The sequence below is a fragment of the Fundulus heteroclitus genome, chromosome 20 (genome assembly GCF_011125445.2).
Source record: "Fundulus heteroclitus isolate FHET01 chromosome 20, MU-UCD_Fhet_4.1, whole genome shotgun sequence".
Lineage (NCBI taxonomy): Eukaryota > Metazoa > Chordata > Actinopteri > Cyprinodontiformes > Fundulidae > Fundulus > Fundulus heteroclitus.
Window position 1 is genome coordinate 32592286 of NC_046380.1, and position 27488 is coordinate 32619773.

The following is a 27488-nucleotide window of genomic DNA, read 5'->3' on the forward strand; positions in this document are numbered from 1 at the left end:
TGTAGAAACAGTAACTAACTTCATCTTTTAATCAAATAACACCATGCACCCACTCATTCGCTGGAGTGTTATATAACATCTACATTACACAGTAGTTCTGGAACATGTCCATGTTTAATATGTCGTAGCTCTCTTGTGTCCGAGGTTTTGATGTAGCTGTTCTGTTTGTGCTCTGACTGCAGGAGTCCAGGTGGAACCACCTGTTTTCTTTCCTGGCATTTCCGGCCGTGCTGCAGCTGTGTGTCCTACCCTTCCTTCCTGAAAGTCCCCGGTACCTGCTGATGGAGAGGAAGGATGAGGCGGGAGCAGAACGAGGTATTTTGCACATTGTGTCAAATAGATTTGCACGATGCACACAAGCACGACTGTAAGAGGCATCAGGTCTCAGAATCCCTTCGTGCTTTAGTGTACTAAAATTATCTTTCTCAGCCTTACTCCCAAAATCGATGACAGACAAAAGGGTGAACTATTCACTTAAAGCTATAGTTGGTAATCCTGTTCAGAAACACTTTTTGTTATACTGGGTAAAATTTTTCTTAAATCCCAAAAGTAGTCAATAGATTGTATTCAGAAAAAGGAGGTTAAAAAAAAAACAATCCCCGTGAAAGCTGCAGGCCTGTAAAAACCTCTAACCAATCCCTGCCATTCGGCCATATACAATATAAAACACAATGTAAAAATAATAATAAAATTAAATATGTTGATATTTACAACATGTACCACTAATAAATCAATGCATATTGGAGTTTTTGGTATTAATTACTTTTGGGAAGAAGCCGTGTTTCAGTCTGCATGTTTTAGATCTGAGGCACCTGGAGCGCCTCCCTGAGGGCAGCAGGCCAAACAGGTTGAAGCCAGGGAGGGAACAATCCTTGGTGATGGCTATGGCTCTCCTGAGGCAACGTGAGGTGTAAATGACCATCAGAGAGGGCAGTCTGATCTGCATTTACAACCCTCTGGAGCCTCATTCTGTCTGCAACAGCACAGCTTCCAAACCATACTGTGAAGTATATCAGCAGGCTCCCGATGGGTGAACAGTGGAAGTTTAGGTTGTGCTTCCTGAGGACTCTGAAGAAGTGTAGCCGCTGTTAAGCCTTGTTGATGATGATGTTATCAATCCAGATGTTGATCTAAAGACGGGCAGCTTCTGTGCTGTGCTTCCAGAGGTCAATGATAACCTGCTTGGTTGTCTTGGTGTTCAGAGTGAGGTTATTCTCTGAACATCAGGCGGACCTCCTCTCTGTAGGCTGCATCATCACCCTGTGAAACTAGTCCGACCACCGTGGTGTCATCAGCAAACTTGATGATGCGGTTGTTGTTGTGGGCTGGACTGTAGTCATGTGTGTAGAGGCAATACAGGAGGGGGCTCAGCACACAGCCCTGTGGGAAGTGTATGTTCAGTGTGCGGGTGGAGGAGAGGAGGGGGGGGGGGGGCAAGTCTCACCATCTGGGGTCGATTTGTGAGGAAATCCTTTAACCAGGCACATGTGAGGGGAGTGAGCGATTTTGAGACGAGTCTGCTGCTCCAGGGGGTTTAGCGCTGAGTGGAGAGCTACAGCAATGGCGTCCTCTGTGGATCTGTTTGCATGATATGCAAACTGGTGGGGGTCGTAGTCTTGGGGGGATAGGATTTTTGTTGCATTGTAGCAGTAGTCTCTCAAAGCACTTCATAATTACAGGGGTCAAGGCCACAGGGCCGTAATCGTTTAGGCTGATGATGGAAGACCTCTTCGACACCGGGATTATTGTCGTCCATTTTAGACAGGTTGGAACGACTGCCTGGGCCAAGGAGAGGTTAAATATCCTGGTAATGATGGATGCGAGTTGGGAGGAACACGCCCGTAACACCTTGCCAGGTACACCGTCTGGTCCAGCGGCTTTCTTGGGGTTAACAGCCAGGACTACCCGTCTGACAAATGGCTCCTTTACAATGAGTGGTGCGGTGCAGGAGCCATGTGGACGTGAGGGTGGGGGCCGGGCTGGAGCAGAGGAGTGCTGCTGATGTGTTTCAAAGCGAGAAGAAAAGCAGTTCAGCTCCTCTGCCATTGGTGCACTCAGGACCGTCCTCTAAAGTTTCAGATGTCTTATACGCCCCGCCACAACTCCCGTATATTGTTGCTGGACAGGTGGGACTCTATGCGTACCGTTGTGTGATTACGCATGTTTTTAAGTTATTTAATGTCTAATAAAAAACTCTTGGTCTGTTAGTTGTTGTCCAGTGATTATCAGCCCAAACAGCTGATGTTAGGACAATAGTTGAAAGGGTGATTCGAGCACTGGCGTTCTTTTAACAGCAAACTCTGCACACAAATGGAATATAGGAGTGACAACTTCTCTTCAAGAATAAGAACTTAACAGAAATAAACGAACATCCAGAGAACACCATTATAGATCGTTGTTTATCTGAATTAACACTAGATTTCAGACCTGTCCAGGGTGTACCCCGCCTCTCGCCCAATGAACGCTGGAGATAGGCACCAGCAACCCCCGCGACCCCATGAGGGATAAAGTGGTTTGGAAAATGGATGGATGGATGGAACACTAGATTTCAGTCAACAACTCTTCTCTCCTCGGCTAGTGAAACTTAACTAAACTACTAAGCAAAATTACTAATAAAGAAACTAAGGAACTACGTACACACAACAGAAACAAAAAGACAAATAAAGATAGTTGAAAACCATCGTCATAAGAATGATTCAGTGAATCTTGGGTTCACTGTAGATCCAAGTTAGAGAATCAAAGTTCATCTAAATAAATGTGGAATGAGGTTAAATTAGCTTAACTAATTTAGAACAACCTTTGGTATACATTCAACCGATTCACAATGCAACTCCAAGTTAAATACAGCATTATTTGAGGAAATAACATTTTAAAGAATGATTTGCTAAATAAAAATCAATAACCTTTCGGACACTTGATTTTTATTAATGTAATCATTTCTCCAGGAAATAATTAAGACTCAAATTGGTAGCTCAAGAAGCTAGAGGGCGCTGTTGGTGGACAATTGGTCGTAAATGATGTATCGGAGCACAAAATGTCCAGGTGGTCATAAGCTTCATGGGTTAATCTTAAATTGCACAAAACACCCTTAAATGGACATTAATGTTCCCTATCAATGCTGTACTAACGCTCGTAGCACTAACGGCTAATGTAATGTTTTGTAGTCAGACAAATTACAGATTGAGCTAATTCACCACTAATTATGTTTATAGAAACAGGGTGAAGTCTTTAAACCTAACAACCCTCTTAAACATTTTGGTGTTTGGTTGCTTCTTGAGACTAAGCCTTAAAAATTCTCCAGCTTCACCTCAAATCAACAGTTAAATCGCTGAAGCTTGAAGAAGCTCTGTTTTCCCACAATGCTCCTAAATTGATTTCTCTGTCTTATGTTTTATGGTCCTCTACATTTTTCCTAAAGTTTATTTTAAAGAAGTTCTACTTTGAGACTGATTCAGATTTGAAGAACTTTTTGCAAGTCATTTTTCTCTCTGTACCTGCTCACAAACACTCCAGTGACATCTTGGGGGAGGTGGTTGACAATTCAAAAGATGTCACATAGTGATGTGCAGGTCTATTAAGGACCACATCTTATAATTTCACAATGAGTCAATTTCATAGATGCACTGTGAATATTAAAATTTTGTTTGTCTCCTTATGAGACAAGGACCGTGACCAAATCAGCCATGAAGTTGGCTCTCCTTTTATTTTTCAGTTTTGGTAAGTATAGAATAAATGCATCCATATCTCGTTCACTTCCAAATCAATTTGATCCAATCCAGTATGCTTTACTACCAAATCATTTTTTTTCTTCTGCTCTTCTGCAACTTTGTCAGAAACAAATTAAATGTTCATGGTGCTTCTGATGCAACTTGCGCTAACTTATAAGGACATAAAAACTGTTTTTATTTTAAGATTTTTTTTTTTACATTTTGTTCTGATAGTCCAAAAGTCCATCTGTATCTCTGTCAGTAAATCCAGCTTTCTTGATGTGCACTTGTCAAAGTGCTGAAATGAAGCAATCACATGGTCTAATTTCACAGTACATTTGCTGAAGAAAAGCATATAGAGGATACAGGACTTTGATCAGTTTTGTCTCTTGGGTGATTTGCCTTCTTTGATGTCCACGTCCATACATTATGAATGGATACTCTCTAAAGGATTACCCTTGCTCTTTCTAACTTTGAACGTCATGATTGTGTCATTTGAACATACAGTAAAGTGGTACAAAAACCGAGTGATCTTAGCGAGAGAAAACTTAACTTAAAGTATCATTTTAGGTTAAGTTTAGACAATATTCTGAAAATGCAGCATTATAATCAGGAAATACGGTGGGTTAAATCACAACATGAAGGTACAGTAGCTGATGAGGTGCAGCAATGAAATCAAAGCTACTGTAATAGGATATTAATGCATTCAAAACACAGTAACTCATAGATGTAGTAAGGATGTGTTTGTGTGTGTATTACAACTATTCATAATCTTTGAACCTTTTTGTTTTTCACATGATACAACCACAAACTCTTGTATTTCAACAAATCGCTTGACAGACCAGCATAAAGTAGAACATAATTATTAAAGGGGAAGGAAAAGTGTACAACATCTTTGACCAAAAAAAAAAAACATAGAACTGTGTTGAGGTTAAATCTGGTTAAAGGTGAACTCAGAAGAACCAGTGTTTCACTCCAGTTGGTGTCTTTTGGGGTATGTCTCTACCAGTTTTGCTAGCTGGAGACTGATAGTTTTGCCCATTCTTCTTTCTACAACAGCCTAAGATCCGTCAGATTGGATGGAGAGCGTCTCTGTCCATCAGTCTACAAGTGTTGCCTCCAATTCTCAGTTGGAGTTAGGTCTGCAGTCTTAGCATGCAAAACATCAGCATTCAGACTTTCACGTTTTTACATAAAGAGAAGATATTTTTACCTGTTTGAGTTAAATGCTAAATATGTTATTTGTAGTTCAGAACATTTTATGCATGTTTACTGCTCTGAAGATTTGTTTGTACTGGCACTATGAAATTAACTTTTTATTGCTTCTGCCAAGATGCCTTTTGTTTTATGTTGGCTGTCAAGCAAAGACCAGCTAAACAGACATTGTGCATTGTGCAAAGATCTAAAATGAAAAACATCTTCACAAGCCTTCATTCTGCAGTTGTAAAGTTCAAAGTAAACTTACGTTAAATGCTTTGTGATCTTAAGAAGTTTAAATGCCCTGCTGCACTTTTACCGACTTCTGCACTGGTCTGAGCTCTGAGCTTTTGTTATTAGCACAGTTAAAGATTAATGCTTTATTCGTCCTGTCATTTTAAAATGGCAAAACTAACAAATAACTGTACTACTAGCATGGTAATCGTTAAAGAGCGTAACCATGTTATGCCCACTACGTTATGAGTATTAAGCTGAAGAAAATGGAGGAAAACAAAGCTGATGTGTCCGCTGCTGTGGACCCCTGGAGGCCGGTGGTGGTTGATGAGGTCTGGAGGCAGGCCAGGCAGCTGGGAGAACTCACAGAGAATCTTGTCAGGTAGCTAGCCAGGAGACATAGAGAGACCACAGAGAGCCTGAGCAGGAGACCTTCTAGGAGGCATGTAGAACCCTAGAAGGATCTTGTCTGGAGGCAGACCAGGAGAACCCATAAAGAGCCTCGTCAGGAGGTAGATTAAAAACCATGGAGGAAGCTGGTCTGGTGGATACTGGGGCCCACGGAGAAGCTCAGGAGAATGGTCCAGTGAATGCTGGAACCCATGGGGGGCCCTGGAGAGAGGCAATGGGGCCGCTGGGACCCTGGACGGAGCCCTTGGATAGGAATGTGAGATGGAGGTGAGCCCACCTGTAATCCTTCTTTGGAGAACTCTGATTCAGGAGACAGAGGCAAGACTTCCTCAAACCCCATAGGCTTTAAATTAGAGCCCGGATACAAGCAGTGCTTTCCCAGAGGCCCTTCCCTTTCCGATAGGCATCCACATGGGGGGCAGAAGCACTCGCACCTAAGCTCGCTGGATCCGTTCCCTAAACTCCCTCACAGAACCTTGGATCAGGTACCTGAGGCGGGATGAAGATGATGGAGCAGGAGATGCATATGATGATGGCTGCATTGAAGACTCAACAGAAGGTTTTTGTAGCTGCTTCGGACGAAGGAACCGCTGCTTTTGCTGCTGCTAAGCAACTGAATGTGGCAGCATCTTTTCTATCAATATAAAACCCGGAAATAAGTAGACAGCAACACAAAAGAAAACCGAAACACAAACACCTGTGGATCATACTACTGGTATTTTAACAGGGTAAATATTACATTTAATCAGTTTTCAATATAATATCAATTAAATGTTAAAAGATGAAAACAATGTTATGGACGAAGACATGCAAACACTGAAAAGGAAGAAAAATTAACGAAAACGTCTGTACAACCTTAAGTTCAGGCTCAACAAAACATTGAACAGTGGAGAAAGCTGCCGGCGGCATCAAAAAAGTCCACCATTACTATTTAATGAGATAAATGGCAGACAATACTTCTGCTTCAAGGTTCAGAATAACCTAAAAGACCTTGGACCAATGTTTTATACAACAGCTTCCAGAAAAAAAATCCCAGTTGTACTCTCACTTTCAAGAGTCAGCACATTAAACCATCACACAGCCGAAAAATACTTAAATATTATTGGCATTTGCACTTTTCCTTGCTGTAGTGCTAAATACTGTTTAGAGGGAAAAGAAAACCAATATGGAAGGCTGGAATCAAAATATCTGTGCTACACAAGGGAGAAATAAAACACAAGAAAAGTGAGAGGCAATTTTGACCAGCAGCATATACAAGAAGAGGGACTATCACAAGGGAGTAAGCCAGTTTTTCTATACCAAACTTTAAAAAAAAAAAAACTGTTGCCAAACCTATTTCTGGGAACATAATCCAAAGTCTGAATATGAATGTTGTGAAAATTATTAAGTCAGAGTTCAGCAAATGTAAAACAAATGACAATGTACCTGGAGATGTACCTCACACAAACATCATCAAGGAATGTGACATTCAATTTCACGGAAATCCTGGATACATTAGGCACCGGCAAATTGATCCATTTGGGGGACATATGTACAAAGAAACTGGAATTGACATTCTTGTACAATGTCTGAGAAAGAAAAGCCACTGACCTTGTACCTAGGTATACATACGATTCCAACAGTAACGGAAAAGTTAATTATTCTTTGGGTGTAATACAAAATTATTATCAGTATAAGCATGTCTGCATCAATAAAGGCAATGTTATGTTTATTCAAAAGATTTAAAACATTTTGTGCTGTGCATTTGGTGATGCCACAACGACCTGTATTGAAGTTATTGCTTGTTTTATAGTTATATTAATGATAGAAAAAAATCATGAAAAATAAATGTAAGCATATTTTACCAAAGTAAAAGTTGTAGTATGATAAAACATAATTAAAATGAATGCCCTTTATCCAAAGCTATTTAGTTGATAGAGCAAACTGTTATTTGTAATGGATTTTTTTCTATCCTCCACCTAGCAAAGGGGATTTTACTGAATATTTGGCTATTTAGGCTATAGGCTTTGGGAAATTCCTCAACATTTTTAAAAAAGTATTATTTTACAATCCAAGACCTATGAAAAACGTGAGATAACATACACATAAAATTATTTTGGTGACAATACACCCCTCCTTGGTGAAGCTATTAAATATTTCTTCGGTTTTGAAGTTTTCAGACGGTCCCTGCGCATTTGAGGACCAGCTCTGCATAGGGGCCGATTATACTCTCCCAGAGCAGTGGTAGGCTCGTTTTGAGGAAAATACGATTCTGACTCACTGTCTGCCTTGTTGTGGTTGCAAAGAGATGTCGTTTTTAAAGAAGCAATGTTCAGCGGATGAGTTATTGATCCGGAAAAGCCAAATCTGTGAATATCTTTACAACTTTACCGTAGTTTCCAACTTCCTCTGTCAGATGTGAATCTAATAATCTTTGGTACAGTGTCAAGTTTGATTGATGTACGATAATGAGCATCTTCATCAGCGTCTGCCATCCATCTACAGCATCAAATGTATTTATTTATTTTTTTTAATCAGCTGTTCAGGAACATCTAAAACACAACCACAATCAAATAAGTTTAATAAAAAAATCAATCAGTTTAATCAAATGTCGAGGCCCTTTCATAGCTAGGATAAAACAAAACAAATACGTTCGGCAAAATGTTCCAGTTTAGCACATCAATGTCCTGCACGAATAAATTAATACGAAAAACTAAAATTTAAAAAAATCCAACAGGAAAAAAAAAAGTTTTAGGGGTTCAAATTCTTTATCAGTCATGGTCTAGGCTCGGACAATAAGAAAACAGTACCGGAGGCGATCAGCGGTTTGTGCCACACGGTTGAAGACGGACGTGTTCACAGCCCTCGAAGCTCTGTCTGCCAGAGTGTTTGCTCCCATAAACAAACTTGTCTGATCGGAGCAAACAGGGACAGGCTATCCCTGACAAGAATTGATTCTCAAATCCAAAACATTCTTCATTTGCAGGGCAGCACCATTCATCACTTGCGGATCCTCTCATATCATAACGGTGATTAAGCGCAGGTCATAGCAGCTGCCACGCTGTGAGATATTTCTAAATATCTGGCACTGTCAGAGATTAATCACAGGTTATCTTTGGTTGCTAGACGCTAGAAACGGCCGTCTTAAACTCCAAAGATTTAGAGCCAGGGCCAAAAATGTCTCCACGATTTCCCCACAGTCCTCGTCTTCCGTATGTGACGGCGGAGAATCACGCGGTGTTTACCGGGCATTAGAGGTGCACTGAGTTGTCATGGATATGATGAGAAAACGCTTATCTCACTTGTTAGAGACTTGACATTTAACTCTTACATGGTGAAAAAGACTAGAGACTTGGCTTGGACTTGGAGAAAATTACTTGTTGAACATCTGTGTGTGAAGACAATAAGTTCTTACCAGCATCTCCTAGAAACAAATCTAAGACTTCAACATCTGATGGAAAGTGTGAGAGGTCTGCACGTCACGTAGTTAAGATCATTTGGTTCCTGCAGCTCTGTTTTGGCACAGATACTTCCGACAGCCATGCAGAATTGAAGTAAGTAAGTCCTTGTTTGGATAATAATGCCGTCTTATTGCCCTCAAATAGAATCCTTCAAACTTTCTAAAACTTTTCTCCTTCTGAATTCAAAGGCATTGGTTGCAACTCAGTGGAGCACGTTTATTTATAGCTCACCCTCCCATTGTGCCGTTTGGGTTTCATTGCTTCTTCCACCAAATAAATGATTCTAGCCTTGAGTTGTTCCAGCATATATGATGTAAAATAATGTGCTCTTTTTTAGAAAATAATTTAGAAAGAGAACTAAATCCTTTCGGGGGAGAAAAAAGAAAACGAGTCCTGAAATGTTTCCTTTCTTAGTAGACACACACGCTTGCTTCACTGTTGTGATTTGTTGTTGTATGGAGAGACGTGGCTCTGTAAGCGAGAGATAACTGTCTACTTTAAGGACTTATAGCCTGACATCCATCAGTCTGACCGGCCAACATTCTGCTGGCGAAAGCGTGCGAGCTGCAGCATTTCCATGCTGTTTCTGCCGTGTGTTACAGCGCTGTGGTTGAGGGACCTGTTGTCAATACTCGCAGATCTTGTAGACTGGCTCTGTGGTGTCCCATTATCATCACGGAGTGCTAGACAGGAACAGCATGTTTCCTTGCTGCCCAACTTGTTTCCTGTCATGTCACATAGCTGCAGTGGCCCTGACTGTAATGGCTTCACAGCTTCAGCAGGACTACAAATCTCAGTTTAAAAGCAGGCGAGGAAATTGGCAACGCTGCTTTTTACGATTATTATCGGGGTGCTTTTTTTCCCCTCCTTACGCGCAAAATGACCGAAGCTGTAAGACATGAGGTCCCAGCAAAACAATCATGTTATTACCTTTAATGGATCCCGGTTGGCACATTTTTTGTTGAAAATGCATGTGAACGATGTTTAAATGGTTCATAGATGGCTGCTCTTTCAAAACCGTTATATATTTGGTCCTCAAATGAAAGGTTTCTTGACATATTTATTGACATTTGTTATGAGTCTAAATCTTTCTGTTGCGATTAAAGAGCAGAGAAATCATCATTGGTAATTTTTGAGGATTACCAATGATGGTTTGGTAGTTGTCTCTTAATATATTTTGGTTTGATGTTTGAAAAAAAATCCTGTCCCAACTATCTATCTATCTATCTATCTATCTATCTATCTATCTATCTATCTATCTATCTATCTATCTATCTATCTATCTATCTATCTATCTATCTATCTATCTATCTATCTATCTATCTATCTATCTATCTATCTATCTATCTATCTATCTATCTATCTATCTATCTATCTATCTATCTATCTATCTATCTATCTATCTATCTATAAAAAAATTGTGATGTGAAATTTTGATCTACTGCTCTGAAGAAAGGTGAGTACAGTCTGACCTACTGTTTCACTTTTATAACTGTTAATCCGATAAATCAATCAGATGACAGCAGCTGATCCAGAACGCTGCTGCTTCTGTTGTCACTAAAGCCAGGAAGATAGAGCACATCTCCCCATTTCTAAAGTCCTTACACTCGCTCCCGGTAACTCAGAGAATATATTTTGAAATATTCCTGTTAGTTTATAAATTGCTGAATGGCTTAACACCAAAACACTTTAAATATCTGTTGTCGCTGTATCAACCTTCCAGACCACTCAGATCTTCTGGTTTTGGTCTACTCTGTAGACCCAGAACCAAACATGGAGAAACAACATTTAGTTTCTATGCTCCACAAATCTGGAACAAACTTCCGGAAAGCTGCAAAAGAGACAAAACACTGAGTTCCTATAAATCTGAAACTGAAAACCAGAGTTGCATTTGACCCATAATAACAGGAACATCGATCAACTTATTTGATGCGTATTGATGTTTTCACTTGATACAGTTTAGTGTCTGTTACTGCTCTGACAACCGGTGACTGTCTTGATGTGTTTAATGTTTTTATGTTTTCATGATGGAAAGCACTTTAGACCACCTTGCTGCTGAAATGTGCTATGCAAATAAACTTGACTTGCTTTAATTCATCCCCATGGGGGCCACCCTTTGCTTTGAGTCTGCTCTGTGTTATTTACATTTGATTGCTACCTCACCAGTCTCTGATGATTCTATTTCAATCATTCCCTGGGTGGGGGAAGGCCACCCTCCTCCTTGTGTCTGCTATTGTAAAGATTGTCTTGTGACGGGAGTTGATACAATTCCCCACCTGCTAGACACCCCACTGTGAAACTGCTGTCCTTTAAAGAGTGATGCAAACTCCTTGTTCCCCAGAACAGCTGCAGACTCTTTCCTGTGACTGTCGTCCTTGCTCGTTTTTTTCAAACACAACTATTTTGAGTGTTCTCATCCATTTTGGTAGTTTTTATTTTGCAGACAAATCTTTTTTCCAACGACAATTTATTCCAGCTCTTTCCTTTTAGGTGCCCCACAGAGAGTCATCTCTCTTCATCTAACTCTGTCTTCTGCATCTTCTTCTCTCACACCAACTACCTTTCGTGTCCTCTTTCACTCCGTCCATATATCTCCGCTTTGGTCTTCTTCTAGACCTCCTGCCAGTTCCAGCCTCTGCATCCTTCTACCAATGTCCTCACTATCCCTCCCCTGAGCATTAACAAACCACTTCAGTCTAGCCACTCTTGCTTTCTCTCTCTGATGTACTCATACCTGATAATATCCATCCACGTTGCTCCTAAAGAGAACCTCAACATCCTCATCTCTGCTACCTCCAGCTCTGCCTTCTGTCTCTTCCTCAGTGCCACGTCTGTAAACGTATCGTTTTTTTGTACACCATCTTTTTTTTTCATGCGCTACAAACATCAATACCATGTCAATGACATGGACAACCCCAGCATGACTCTGGATTTAAACACCTTACCAGATTTTCTATCAGCAGGGAAAGGCAATTAAATACCTATTTGTGTGATTATAATCATATTGAAGAAATAATTTCCACACATTTTTTTTCCCCCACCACTGAAACAGAAGAACGTTACTAAGGTTAAAACTCTACTTTACAAGAATATTATCTGATTGTTTCTTTATTTTATAGTTTTTCTTTTTAGGATGGAGCATTTCTGTCTACTGAGTAAAACTATGTGATGTAATGTTACACATTAACGCTGCCAGGATGTTCAGTTGTAATGCAGCCCAAACACTGGAAATAGAAGCTGATCAAGCAATAACTGAACCTTTAATTAGATTTTAGTTGCCAATTGAGTAATTGGCACAGGTTGCTCATGTAATAAAACGAAATATTTCAGTGCCAGCAGACGAATCCAAATGTCAATTTATGCTCTGCCACAGCTTCTCACTTGGAATTAGGTTTTGACTTTAAATGGGCCATTCCAGCACATGAATATGCCTTTTATATAAACCATTGCATCACAGCTCTGGCTGTACAGTAGGATGTCCTAGAAGGCAAACGGCCAGTCTCTATTACGATTTTCAGCATTTAGCTTCATCTATCGACTCGTCCGCTCTTTTCAGCTTCCTGGTTCCTGCTGAAAAGAATCCCCACAGCATGACGCTGCCGCAGCCATTTTTCTGTGTGGGGATGGTTGTTTGTGGATGATACTCAGCTTGGGTTTCTTGTACATGCAAAGCATTTGCACGTAAACGAAAAATTCAGCTTAGGTCCTACCTGTTCAAAGCACCACAGATTTGCTTTGTTACCTACTTCATGGCTTGTGACACACTTTGAATGGCACTTCTTATGACTTTCTTTCAAAAGGGGCGTTCTTCTTTCCACTTTTCATCAAAGGCAAGATTTGTAACGTGGATGTTTGATACTTATCCTGTCAGCACATCATTCATCTTCAGCTGTGGATCACTGCAGCTCCTCCATAGCTAAACCTGCGGGAGCATTCAGAAATCTCTTCTTAAATACATCATCAAAACGGCTTCAGGAAACAGGCTCTTCATGGTCCAGGCTCACTGGAGAGACAGTATATTTGCATATGCCATTCATACACAATTCACACAACCCATCAGAACGCTATCTTGGGTTCTCCCTGAAGGAAATACAGACAGGGGTTTATATAGAGGGTTCTAGACAGTTATTTACATCTTGATAAATCGTACCATATCACATTCTATACTAACACCCATGATGCCACATCCGGCATTGGTTTCTGCTTTGTCCTGTTTACAGACATGTTACCCAGGAATCATAAGTTATTGCCACGGTCAAGTGTCCTTAAAGGAAGCACAGAGCCGTCTTGACATGTCATGTGAGCTATTAGGTAAAAGGTCTGTGTGCTGTTTATACAGACACTTAATTCATTACATGTTTCATGAGAATAATGATTTCCTCCTTCACAATAGTTGACTTAGATTTTATTTAGGGGTATTATAGTAAAGGGGCCTGAATGAAAATACATGCCACAATCTAATTAGTAAAGCAAACGTAAATCCATGCATTGATTTCCGTTCATTAAACAATGATTTGAAATCCTCATAAAATGCAATACACTGGAAGTTTTATCATCAGCAATATACACTGTTTCTTTCTCGACTCATTTGCTTTATTTTTATTACACTTTTTACTGAAACACACAATCACACCGTCTTTACACTTTCTAAACGCTGGACCATACATCCCAGGAGAAGCTGAACCTGGTTTCATTTTGGCAGCTCAGTATCTTGTGTGGCCAGGATTCACGGTCGGCCATCAAACCCTCGTATCCCAGTGACCTGCTTCTGGCTCCAGTCTGTTCTCAGTGGTTTTCTATTCTGGGTCGTGTCCTTAATCTCTATCCACCCGAGTTTCCAGCAGCCTCAGGGATTCACCTATAGGGGCGAAAGGATAAAAGCGCAGGGAGAGGTGCCTGTATAACCTCTTCATTCCTCCAGTGCCGAGGTGAACATGGCTGCCAGAAATCTGCTCGGCTCCGCTCAAATGAGAAATAATTATGCGTTTCTGGCTTGGTCCATGGGTTGAGAAAGCAGCATCTTTTTAATGTGCATATGTTCTGACCACAATTCTGCAGTTTTATCTCGGTAAATTGCTATACAAGAGTACAGAAAAATTGGATCAAGGCAATTTTTTTCTCCAAAATTAGATGTGGTGTGTTACACTGCAATTCTGCAGGAAAAAAATAAATAAAATGCACACATTTTTAAGATGGGTTACAATTGCTGGCAATTTGCTTTGAAACGATTTAAATGGGCTGGCAAACAATTTCTGTTGATAACCAATGGGTTCCTCAAGACTTACTGACTTACTGCATAATTCATATATTTGAATTCAGTATGCTGGTGGATTGGTATTCTATGCCCACCTGTTTATAAATTCCGACATTCGAACCATGGATTTACATATGACTTAGGGACATGTTTAAGATAACCATTTTGTCAAGTATCAGGTTTGCTTTAACTAGACTTAAGGGTACAGTGCAATACGCAATATGGCATTAAATTCCCCCTACAGCAGGAACTGTTTCAATGATCCTTTCCCTCTGTTTTGAAGGAAGATGTAATTTCTAATTCGTTTCAGAAATCTGTGGGCACAGATTGCAAAATCCTTTTGCATTGATTGGTAGTAAAACATTTAGATGGATTAAGACATGGAGAGCGCAATTTTGAACCAGCAATAAATTTATGGCTTTTTCCGATGCTGATCTCACCTGGTGTCATGTTTGGTTTTAAGTGTTTCGCCCACATGCAGAATGCACTCGGTACACAGGTGGTGTTCTCTACGAGGATTTATTGATCAAGGAAAGAAACACGGGTTTGCGGGGAGAATCTGCCACAGCGACGGTATCACGGGAGGGAGAGCGGAGCCAGAGGTGCCGGGTCGGTCACAGAGTGCGGAAACCCAGACCGGGGGGAAGGCGATCGCGGACTCAGCGTCTGTCCGGTGGTGGTTGGTGACCGTGAGAATGGTGGGCGTGGGCAGCAGTGGGGGTCCGAGCAGCACCGGGGAAGATCCAGAGATCCTGAGCCAGCGGGAGGAACCAGGTGAAGCCGGGAAGAGCCCTGGACCGTGAGATGAGGCTTCAGACTCAGAAGGGACCAGAGGAGCTCAGGTGGAATCCGGCAGGTAAGCAAACGAGGATCACGAGAGGAGAACCACGACGGTAACAATCTGGCGTCCTCCCGCTGTTCATGCGCCGTTCTTATAGTGCAGCCCCTGGCGCTGCTGAACCACCTGCAGGTGTGTGTGCCCCGCCCACCAGTCGAACAACAGACACCTGTTGAAGGAAGCAGAGAGGGCAGGACCGGCAGCGAGCTGCACGGTTCTGCCGGCTGAGTCCTGACACCACCCCCCCCTCAACGGTCGCCTCCTGGCGACCGCGTGGAAGACGTGGAGGGGCGAGAGGATAGGAATGCATCAATTAGGGACTGGTCAGGGATGGAGGAGCCGGGGAGCCAGGACCGATCCTCAGGGCCGCGACCCGCCCAATCGACGAGGTATTGATACCCTCTACCCCGCCGACGGGAGGCCACGATCCGTTGGATCTGGCGTCCGTGGTGGTCCTGGGTGGGTGGAGGGGGTTCGGCAGGAGGGCAGAAAGGACTAGTGATCACGGGCTTGATCTGTGACACATGGAAGGTGGGGTGGACGCGGGAATGAGACGGGAGGCGGAGGCGGACAATCGTGGGACTGATGATGGAAATAATTTCATAGGGGCCGGTGAAACGGGGTGACAGTTTTCGTGAGGTGGACCTGCAGGGGATGTCTCGGGTGGATAGCCAGACTCGCTGACCGGGATGGTAACTGGGGGCTGGGATCCGCCTCCGGTCGGCGAATCGGCGGTTCTGTTCAGCGGTCTGTTTGAGGGTCTGGATGGTTTGAGCCCAGAACTGTCTACATCGGCGTATGTGTTCGTTGACAGAGGGGACAGTGATCTGTTTGTTTTCCTCGGGAAGTAATGGGGGCTGATAACCAAGGGAGGCCTCGAAAGGGGACATGCCAGTAGCTGAGGAGACGTGACTATTGTGGGCGTATTCTACCCAAGGAAGGTACTTGCTCCAGTCTGAAGGGTTATTGGATGTGAGACAACGGAGGGCGGTCTCCAGCTCCTGGTTCAACCGTTCTGTCTGACCGTTGGTCTGCGGGTGGTAACCTGAGGTAAGAGTGTACCGGGCCCCGAGGGCCGCGGCAAACTCCCTCCACACCCGCGAGATGAATTGGGGACCACGGTCAGACAGAACGTCCTGTGGGATTCCATGTAGGCGAAACACATGTTTCACCAGGAGCTGGGCCGTTTGGAGGGCTGAGGGGAGTTTTCGGAGGGGGATGAGGTGGCAGGCTTTGGAAAATCGATCAACTATGGTGAGAATTGTTGTCATTCCTTGTGAAGAGGGGAGGCCGGTAACAAAATCCAGGGCAATGTGTGACCAGGGGCGTTCGGGGATGGGAAGGGGCTGGAGGAGGCCTGCTGGGGGTCTGTTGGATGGCTTATTCTGGGCACACACAGGACACGAGAGGACAAATTGTTTAGTATCTTGGGATATGGTGGGCCACCAGAAACGTCGGGAGAGGAACGTGAGGGTACGATGAATGCCTGGGTGTGCAGAGAACTTTTCACAATGGGCCCACTGGAGGACACGGGAACGGGCAGATGAGGGGACGTAGGTGCGGTTTGCCGGGCCAGTACCTGGGTCTGGGTCCGAGCATTGGGCACGAGTAATCAGATCTTGGATCTCCCACTGGAGGGCTCCAACAACACAAGAAGGAGGGAGAATGGGTGCTGGTTCCTTCTCTGAGTCAGTGGGGGCATAAAGGCGGGACAGGGCGTCGGGTTTAAGATTCTTTGAACCGGGACGGTAGGAGATGGTTAGATTGAAACGAGAAAAGAAAAGGGACCAGCGGGCTTGTCTAGGGTTCAGCCGCTTGGCCGTTTGGAGGTAAGCCAGGTTCTTGTGATCGGTCCATATTAAAACGGGCTGCTCGGACCCCTCGAGCCAATGGCGCCACTCCTCTAGGGCGAGCTTGATGGCCAGGAGCTCTCTGTCCCCGACATCGTAATTTTGCTCAGCAGGGGTCAAACGCCTAGAGAAGAAGGCACAAGGATGTAACTTTTGGTCCTGGTCCGAGCACTGAGACAACACTGCACCAACTCCGGTGTCAGAGGCATCGATTTCGACGGTGAACTGCTTCGTAGGGTCAGGGTGAATGAGGATGGGTGCTTGGGAGAATCTCTTTTTTAGGTCAGAGAAAGCTGTATTGGCCTCGGGATTCCACTCGAAGGGAACTTTCACAGAGGTGAGGGCATGGAGGGGGGCGGCGATCTGGCTGTACTTTCTGATGAAACGGCGGTAAAAGTTTGCGAATCCCAGGAAACGTTGTAGCTCCTTCCTGTTTTCAGGTGCAGGCCAGTCGAGAACAGTTTTAATTTTCTCGGGGTCAGGTCGTACCCGCCCCCCTTCCAGGATGAGACCGAGGAAGGTGACTGAGGGTTTGTGGAATTCGCACTTCTCCGCTTTGACGAACAACCTATTCTCCAGGAGACGTTGGAGAACCAGGTGTACGTGACGTTGATGTTCGGTTAAGTTGCGTGAGTAAATGAGAATATCATCTAAATACACGAAAACAAAGATGTTGAGGAAGTCACGGAGGACATCGTTCACCAGAGCTTGGAATACAGCGGGGGCGTTGCACAGGCCGAAAGACATGACTTGATACTCAAAATGTCCCAGTGGTGTCTTGAAAGCCGTCTTCCACTCATCCCCCCGGCGGATCCGCACTAAGTGATAAGCATTACGCAGGTCTAACTTAGTGAATATAGTAGCTGACTGGACCGGTTCAAGGGCGGAAGAGAGGAGTGGGAGAGGATACTTATTCTTAACAGTTATCGCATTTAAACCGCGATAATCTATGCAGGGACGAAGGGATCCATCCTTTTTGGAAACAAAGAAAAACCCAGCACCGAGAGGTGAGGACGACGGACGAATTAGCCCTGCCGCAAGAGACTCATTGATGTACTTTTCAAGGGCCTGACGCTCACTCAGAGAAATATTATAGAGGCGACTGGTCGGCAGCGGGGCGCCCGGCAGGAGGTCTATTGCGCAATCGTACGGGCGATGCGGTGGAAGCGAGCTGGCCTGGGTCTTACTGAAAACCTGCCTGAGGTCATGATAACGCTCAGGAACTAGTTTTAAAATCTCAGGATCTACCTGAGGAATCTGCTGTGCGGGAGTCGCGCAAAAGGGAACAGCGGACTGCAGACAGTTAGCGTGACACCTGGGGGACCAAGTTTCAACCCGTCGGTCAGCCCAATTAATCTGCGGGTTATGCTGCTGTAACCAAGGAAAACCTAGGACAATAGGAGCGTGTTTAACCGGAAACACAAAAAAGGTAATCAGCTCCCTGTGATTACCTGAAATCACGAGTTCAAGAGACTTAGTTCTGTGGGTAATCATGGGGAGAACCCCACCATTCAGGGCGGACACCTGGAGGGGGGTGCACAAAGGAACAGTCTCGAGTCGTGCTCGGAGGGCAAAGGACCGATCGATTAAATTAAAGTCTCACCCCGAGTCAATTAGGGCGGATAACTTAAAGGTGTCTCGAACAGAGACAATCGCTGCTCGTAAACAGAGCCGCGGAGGAGAAAATAAGGATAACTGAGATTGGTCCGCCGGATCCTCCGCTAATACCGACGGACCTGATCTTTTGGCCGCTCCGGGCAATCTCTAATGAAGTGGGCGGGAGAGGCGCAATAAATGCACAGCTTAGAATCCATGCGCTGTTGCCTCTCATCTGGAGTGAGCCGAACCCGGCCCAACTGCATGGGTTCCGGGGGTGAGGGGGGCGCCGCAGCGGGTCTAGGGAGATCTCGCTCTGGCGGAGGTGGCCGATAAATGGGTGGTCTGTCGGGTCGATTTCTGCCTCGAACCCGTAGTCGGTTATCTAACCGAACTGCCAGCGCAATATATTCATTAAGAGTCGGCGGTTCCTCCTGACGCGTCAGCTCGTCTTTAAGAGACTCGTCAAGAGATTGAAAAAACACTGATTTCAGTGCGCGCTGTTCCCAGCCAGCAGCAGCCGCCAACGTGCGGAACTCTATGGCAAAGTCGGCTACACGCCTTCCCCGCTGCCGAAGGGCTAAGAGTCGCCGAGAATCCTGCACCTCATCAGATTCGGCAGCGAAAACCATTTTAAACTCGGTTAGGAATTCACTGAAGGTAACGCCAAACTGTTGGCAATTTGGGAAGCGGGATTCCGCCCATCTGAGTGCTCTACCCGTTAGTAAACATAAAATAAAAGAAATCTTCGCATCATCCTGAAGGTATAAATGTGGGGAGCAATTGAAAACAAGGGAACACTGAAATAAAAAACCGCCACAATCTCCGCTGTCACCAGAGAACTTCTCAGGATTAGGTGAGGGAATCCCGGGGACGGGTGGTGACGTCTCCGCTGACGCGGACCCGGGGGAGGGGCTAGGAGACTCGGAAACCGCTGACTGAAGACTGGCGTTTAGCATACCCGTCAGCTGGTTTATCTGGGCCGAAAAACCCTGTAGTTGACTCTGAAGACCGAGTACCGTAGATTCTAATCCCCGAATTTGGTCCTGTTGGGCCGTTAAAGCCCTACCGAATGCATCCGTTGGGTCAGTTCGGCCAGATTGTTCTTCTGTCATGTTTGGTTTTAAGTGTTTCGCCCACATGCAGAATGCACTCGGTACACAGGTGGTGTTCTCTACGAGGATTTATTGATCAAGGAAAGAAACACGGGTTTGCGGGGAGAATCTGCCACAGCGACGGTATCACGGGAGGGAGAGCGGAGCCAGAGGTGCCGGGTCGGTCACAGAGTGCGGAAACCCAGACCGGGGGGAAGGCGATCGCGGACTCAGCGTCTGTCCGGTGGTGGTTGGTGACCGTGAGAATGGTGGGCGTGGGCAGCAGTGGGGGTCCGAGCAGCACCGGGGAAGATCCAGAGATCCTGAGCCAGCGGGAGGAACCAGGTGAAGCCGGGAAGAGCCCTGGACCGTGAGATGAGGCTTCAGACTCAGAAGGGACCAGAGGAGCTCAGGTGGAATCCGGCAGGTAAGCAAACGAGGATCACGAGAGGAGAACCACGACGGTAACAATCTGGCGTCCTCCCGCTGTTCATGCGCCGTTCTTATAGTGCAGCCCCTGGCGCTGCTGAACCACCTGCAGGTGTGTGTGCCCCGCCCACCAGTCGAACAACAGACACCTGTTGAAGGAAGCAGAGAGGGCAGGACCGGCAGCGAGCTGCACGGTTCTGCCGGCTGAGTCCTGACACCTGGGGGAACTGTGCGATGATCTATTTTACAATAGTTGGATGTGGTATTCCAACATCATCTTCCAAAAACAAGAGCAGACACTGGTGATGTGAGTTGCTTAAATGTATTTTTTGGTGACAAAAAAAAAAAAGAAAAAGTGAAGCTCTTCTTACATTGAGCTTGGATTGCAACACATTCCAGTATTTAAATTCCTCTAATCATTGCAGGCAGAGCACAGTCATTTGCAACCACAGTAAAACCTAATTCCGTGTTGAGAAATTCTCTATTTTAGAAGATGCATTTCAACATAGAACATGACAGAACTGAGATGCAGCCTCGGGGCGAGTTATGGATATCCAGTTTTTAGTGCAACTACGCAATATGCTTTCATTTACTGCTTCCACTGTGAGCAATAAATAAATAAATAATTAAGGACTTTTAAGAACAAAGTAAATGTAACGTAGCTTGAACTCAGCAGCAATGACTTGAAGTTGTTCCCTTTTGACGTTAGTAGTCAGACATTTCTGGAAGACTTTAAGTTCATTGATATCTGCAGATTTTTTTATGCCAGCAACATTCACAAATGCTTAGATCATGATGGGGATCAGTAGGCAACCATCCCGTGCAAAGACATTTTGATATCGAGAAAACTGGAATCACAAACTCTCTAGTAAGAAGATTGTTTACTCCTCCCACTGATCCACAGCCGTCACAATCATGAACCTGAAAGTGGCATTGAGACCATTCACAGATGCCTTTGATTTCTCTTAAACCATCCGTAAAGGATAAAGAAGTCTCTTGAGTTGGGAGTTGGGAGTTTGGTGATTGGCGATAAACTTAAGCAAACGTTTGTTCAAAGAATAATCCATAATTGTAATCATAATTAATTTCACTCAACAAATGGAAGTATTAATTGAAATCTTGTGATTTCCTTATCACACAGAAACAGGATGCCAGTATCATATAATAACGTGGCATCCATTCACCATGAACTCAGTTTGACCTGAATTTGAACAACTGAGGTGGAGTCAGTTTGTAGCTTTAAGTCCATTATATCATTCTAGAAAGTCAGACTTTGCACAATTGACATGCATGTGTTTGGAAGGTCTTTGCTTGGCCCATTTCAATTGACCAAGCAGTACTTTAATACTACTTGCTCACTGTACTAAGAAGTCTTTGAAATAAGTGGCATCCAAAAAGGCCCGTAGCAAAAGGAGACTGTGCTTCTCTGGGGAAACTTCCAGACTTTTGCTTGACATCGGCATGCCGGTAGGAAAAAAAACACTTTTAATAGGATCAAATCAGCTTGAGCGTTGTCACAATTCTTTGCTTTTGAGTTTAGTTTTACTATACTATTTCTTTCTTATTTTTGCTTTGACATCTGGGTTGTACTTTAAAGTCTTCTGAAACAATTAAAGAATTTTATAAAGCTAATATTTTACCAGATATCCAGCTACTATGATTTGCCACTTTATTGTCACTGCCTTGACTTGATATAAACGTGTCCAACTTAAACCTTTCCCCATCCAGCTTTGTCACTACACCCTTGTTATTGTGTGGTTACATTAAGACATAGATGTCGGACTTCAGTCCTCGGAGGCCAGTGCCCGGCTACTTTTAGATGCCTCCCTAAATCAGCCCATCTGAATCAAACAATTGGGTCATTGGCAGGAGCTTGTAGAACTGCATGCTGAGGAAGGTATTCAGCCACTAGATTTGGACATGTTGAAGGTATTATTTGGTTCCATGTCTTTATTTATTGACATGTTCTTATCCAGCAAAGTAAATCATTCATTTGGCTGGATTAATAACGAGTCCTGTATATTTAAAAAAAGAATCAAAATATGGTTCTGACCAGAGTGCGAAATACAGGGGGGGTCCGGGGGGGGGGGGTCCGGGGGGGGGCTCGACCCCCCCCGATTAACCCATGAGACCCCCTGAAAGCCTCAAAAGCAAAGTTTAAAGGGGGTCTTAAATTGTGTCAAAAAATTAAAAATGAAATATTTTTTTGTCACCAATGGTCACTAAAATTTTTTTAAGCTCAACATGTCCAGTATTTAATATTCAAAACATTTATTTACAAATATCAGAATCAGACATACTTTTATGATCCCAGGGGGATTAATACTAAATATGTTTAAATTTTAGTATTAGGAACTTATCTGTTGTGCCTGTGCACTTATCTGTTTCACTGTTGGTGGATGAGAAACGTCCTCTCGGGTCCTTGTATGTCTGGTGAATGTGAAGAATTGACATTAAAGCTAACTTTGACTTTGACATTGTAATGTTATAGGCCTACAACATATTGAGAAAATTTACATTGGTATTGCGCAACAATCGGGAGATGGGGACCCCCCCAAATATTGACAGGTATTTCGCACACTGGTTCTGACAAAAAAAAAAAAAAAGAAAAATTTGTCAACTGAGCATGTGAACAAGAAACATACAGGATGCCATAAAAAAGCTTAACTGTGACTTATGAAGATAAATGACATACAACACAGAATAATATGTAGCAATGAATCGTTATTTCACAAATGTAAGTTTGCGTTGTATATATCTGCTGTTTCACAAGACCAGGGTGGTACACAACATGTCTTTAACCTAAAGAAAAGATGCTAGTCACAAAATGGAACAACTGCTAACACCAAACGTCAGCTCTAAGTGACACTCATCCATATGCATTACATCTGCAGGTGAACCAACATGTCAGTCAGGAAATGACAAAGCCAGACGCACTGCAGAAATGTCCATGGCATGTTGTCTTGTTTCCTGACATGATCGAATGTTGCCTTCTGACGACAAACGGAAACTGATTTGGTCTTTGGATGACATTTGATTTGTGTCCTGAATTTAGATTTTTGGAAAGTCAGCAGCGCCGGGTCAATCCAGAGCTCAGACTCCATGTTGTTGTCACACACATACAGTGCTGTGAAGTGCTGCTCCCCCCTAACAGACATCGTCAATTCTAGCTTGTTGTTACACAGATGTTTCACATGTCGAAAGACATTTTAATATCAGAAAAAACCCTAAGCAAATACAAGATAGAGTTTTAAAAAGATGGTTTCATTTATTATGGGTAATGTTATCAAACTTGGCTGTGTGTCCAAAAGTAATCGTTGCCTTATTAAGTTTTTAATTTGTTGATTTATTTTGTTGTGTACTATAGAAACTGTATCCAAATACTCAAGTGTGGCTTCTTGCAACATTCTGGGTAGCACTGTATCATATCAACACATCAATTAACTTAAATAGGTTAAATCAAAGAACTTTGTCGCATGGATGCTGCAAACTTGCATCATTCACTGTTTTTTAGCAACAACACACCCTGTTCCAAACTCTACAGTCATAAACTCCAAATGCTGTGAATGGCTTCATGTCTATGGTCGTCATTTGAAATCATAATAAGTTACATAATTGCTTAGTTCATTAATCATTGCATTCAATGTTTGATTGCAAATTGTTGATAAGATAAACTTGGAGCCCAATTGAAGCGGCAGGAGACACATATTCATTTTTATGAATTCCAATTATATGTTGAGGCTTTAACAAGCAGCTCCATTTGTGAGAATATATAATGTTCTCACTTGCTGTGGAACTCATTCCCCATTATCTTTAATCCCAGCACGATGGCTGTGATTGATGGTTCTTGTTCACTCAGTATTTATGACACTTCGCTTGTGTGCGTGTGTTTGTGTGTCAGCTTTTCAGAGGTTTTTGGGGAAGACAGATGTATCCCAGGAGCTGGAAGAGGTCCACGCGGAGGCGCGGGCTCAGGACAACCTGAACACGGTCTCGGTGTTACAGCTGCTGAGGAGCCCAGCTGTTCGCTGGCAGCTTATCACCATCATCATCACCATGGCCTGCTATCAGCTCTGTGGTCTCAATGCTGTAAGATGTGGCGATCATATTTCATCAGGTTTTCAGTTTATTGCTACTATACATCCATTATTTAGGTATTTTGAGCACCACATTCTCCATTTTAAATAATGAATTGCAAAAAACGACATGCAAGACTCTAATTTGCTAAAAAATGTATTTCTACCAGCCAGACGTCCTTTCAGAAGAGGCTTTGTCACACCATGTTAGGAAGCGTTAAACCCCAGTCAACTGACAGAATGACACATGAAAGTATTCACTCGTTTGCCTTTACACACACACGAGCTTAATGGACATAACATTCTTAACCCATAGGGTTTAACATAATGACAGTCAATCCTTTGCAGCTATTCTTCTGGAAGTCCATTTATGAGGTCAGACACTGATGTTGGACCAGAGGGACTGCCTCATAGTCTCTGTTGTAATTTACCTCAAAGGTGTTCTATTGAGTTCAGGACCCAATGCAGGGTAATCAAGTTCTTACAAACCAAACTTCGTCATCCAGGCCTTCACGGACCTTGTTTTGTACACTGGTGAACATGTTGGAACAGGCAGGGGCCATACCTGAATTTTCCCACAAAGTTGGGAGCATGAAATCATCCAAAATGTCTTGATATGTGGAAGTATTAAAGGAATCCATGATCAGAGCTGCCTTAATGCATGGGCTTACCTTGGCTGAAGCCCAGGGCTTACAGCCTTAGGGGACCTACTGTTTTCAGGTCAACCGAAGAGCTGAAAAAAATAATCCAGTTGTTTTGCAACCATTGATGTGATATACGTTTGTAACTTGTCAGGCTTTCTGTCTGTCAATCACTTTAGACATTTGGCTATCACTTTAGATGCTTTATATGGCTTCTGATTTCCCCAAAGTAAAAATGACCCACCTGGACTCACGGATTTATGATCCATGGGTTGACCAATCAGAAGGTGAAGAGCTAGTTTTTAGCTTTGCACTTCGCTGTGATTGAGTGACGGTTATCACGTTCGGAAAAGAAATTTCAGAGCGGTCCTCGGAATAGAACGAAACAAATCAAATTCGTTTGGAGTTACAAGAATTATTAGAAACTACACCAAAGCTTATAGAGATTTTTCATAACAACTGCCAGTCAAGATCATCCTGTTGAAGGATGCTCTCAGACCACCTGAGGGAGAGAAGGGGGAGATGCGGCTAGTGCAGGTGGATGCCGGGCTGGCCGGAAGGGACAGGAGCAGCGGGAGGATCAGGTAAAGGGAGAATTAAGTCTGGCCCTTATAACAGTGACCCGGTTTTGTGCGAAGATCAGTTCCTCTGAAATAATCTGCTCTGCAGCATTATAAAAAATGGCATCAGCCCAAGAGGCGGATTCTTCTGTTATTTTCTCATTGAACCTGTGGTTCTTAGTAAAAGCAATAAAAATTAAACATGTTCTTGTTTTTGACACAGTCTTTTGTTTTGGGTCTTTTTGGTGCTGAAATAACCCTAGCCTTCTCCAACTTGAGTCTTGTTTACTTGAACTTGACACAGCACAGTCAGGCAGGTGGTGCTCCTGTTGCGACTGCTGAACCCAGACTTGTTCATCAGATTACCAAACATAGAGGCAGGATTTGCCTCTCCAATCAACATGTTTCCTCTGCTTTAGAGGCCATTGGTGCCATGCTTTAAATATCATTGCATCTGATGCTTTGTGTTTTGCACTTGGGGATGTAAAGCTTGGATACAGCTGCTTCGCCATAAAAAACAATTCGATGAAGCTCCCTACACAATGTTGTTGAGCTAATCTAAAGATCACATGACGTCTTTTAGGTCTCTAGCGGTTGACTTAGCAGAATGCTGGGGGGCACAGCGTATTTCCCTCCAAACCTAAGTTTATTTTAGATGTAGAAGCAAATACGTGCCTCCACATCATATTGGCCCAATATGTGTAGTAATATTATGACTGGGACTGATTTAAAGAGGCTTTCTGCGTGCCTTGGTGCTTTATTTTATACACATGTGGCCATGGAATTGAATGGAACACCTGGATTCAATGATTTGGAGAAATGAGAAAATACTTTGAGCAAAACAGTGCATATCCATTTCATAAATTATGCCATTATGTCAGCTGTTTAAGAAATATTTTGCTCTGCTGGTCAAAGGATTTAGGTTCCCCCACTTTAGAAATACCTTTAGCAGTATTCAAATGATTTTTGTGCAGTAGTAGCTGTTAAGCAGTTTCTTTTGGGATCATTTCACTAACATTTGAGTTACAATCAGCCTGGCAAAAACTAAGGTATTTGTATAGGTATGTTATAGGTATTCCAAACAATTTAATAATTCACCAGATATGCTGTATTGGACAGAAAGAATGGCAGAACAGTTGAATTTTCCACAGAGCTGCTCAGACGTGCTGCCCAATTTAAGTCATAGAAATGACAAAAACATCAAAACTTCTTGTCAGGGGGTGGAGCAGGTGTAGCGGCACACTGAATTTTTATGCCTTCCCTTGAGAAATCCGCATTCACAGTTGTGACCCCATATGAGAGATTTCTTTTAAAATGTTGCCTTTTTCTGCTCTGTTCCAAAGACAAAACTCAGATCAAACAGTTTATGGGTATGGATTTTCTTCGAATGTATTTATTGAAGCCCATATAAAAAAGAAAACCCAATCTGATTAAATTTGGCTCAGCATTGTAGAATGAAGAAAGCGAGATCCAGCGTATTCTTACTGTTGTTGTTAAAACAGCACTGTGTATGTTCTGACCCAAGCATTAGCTTAATTTGAGATATATTGAATGATTTTTCAGGTCAATTTACAGCACTAGTTCTGGTAATATTGCTACGTGCAGGCTGCCCTCCTCAGAAACTCGGCTATGTAACTTGAGAGTGTCTGATCCGTTGCTGAATGGGCTGTGTGACCTATAGCACCACTTATTGGCACTCTGAGCTCCCCTTAAACGAGAGCGCTAATCTTACGTGCTTCTGCTTTTCTCATGGGAAGCACAAAGCGTAAAACTATATCTGAAGAGGCCAGAAATCAAAAGCTAGCCAGGGATCGCTCCAGAGGAAAAACAAGATCTTGCAAAAGATCCACTTTTGCTCGTTGGTGTTTCATGAAAGAGCAATCAGGATGCAAGACCTATTCTCTTTTTGAATCGTTATCATTAGACTGGTAAATTATCTTGTTTCCTGTTGTATACAGAATATGTCCGAGTCTATATTTTTCAGTTTTGTACGAGCTAAATGCTAAGCTACCAGGCTAAAAGTTGTCGTTAGGTAACAAAAGAGATGTGACACTTACCAGATCAGACATATTTTTGGTTCTTTAATGTAGGCTTTAAACTAGGAATGTAGCCTTATCTTTACAAGTAACTTGATGACTTACTCCATCTGCAGGTCCAAACT

General features: G+C 43.2%; 1 protein-coding gene across 5 annotated transcripts in view; it reads left to right on the forward strand.

The window, feature by feature from the left end:
* The window catches only part of slc2a9l2 (solute carrier family 2 member 9, like 2), a 175908-nt gene that overhangs the window by 55133 nt on the left and 93287 nt on the right, over positions 1–27488 (forward strand). For all 5 annotated transcript variants that reach the window (XM_036151857.1, XM_036151858.1, XM_036151861.1 and 2 more), the window contains 2 exons: positions 183–315; positions 23952–24139. In XM_036151857.1, the coding sequence (XP_036007750.1) occupies positions 183–315; positions 23952–24139 (321 nt within the window). The remainder of the gene's footprint in view (positions 1–182; positions 316–23951; positions 24140–27488) is intronic.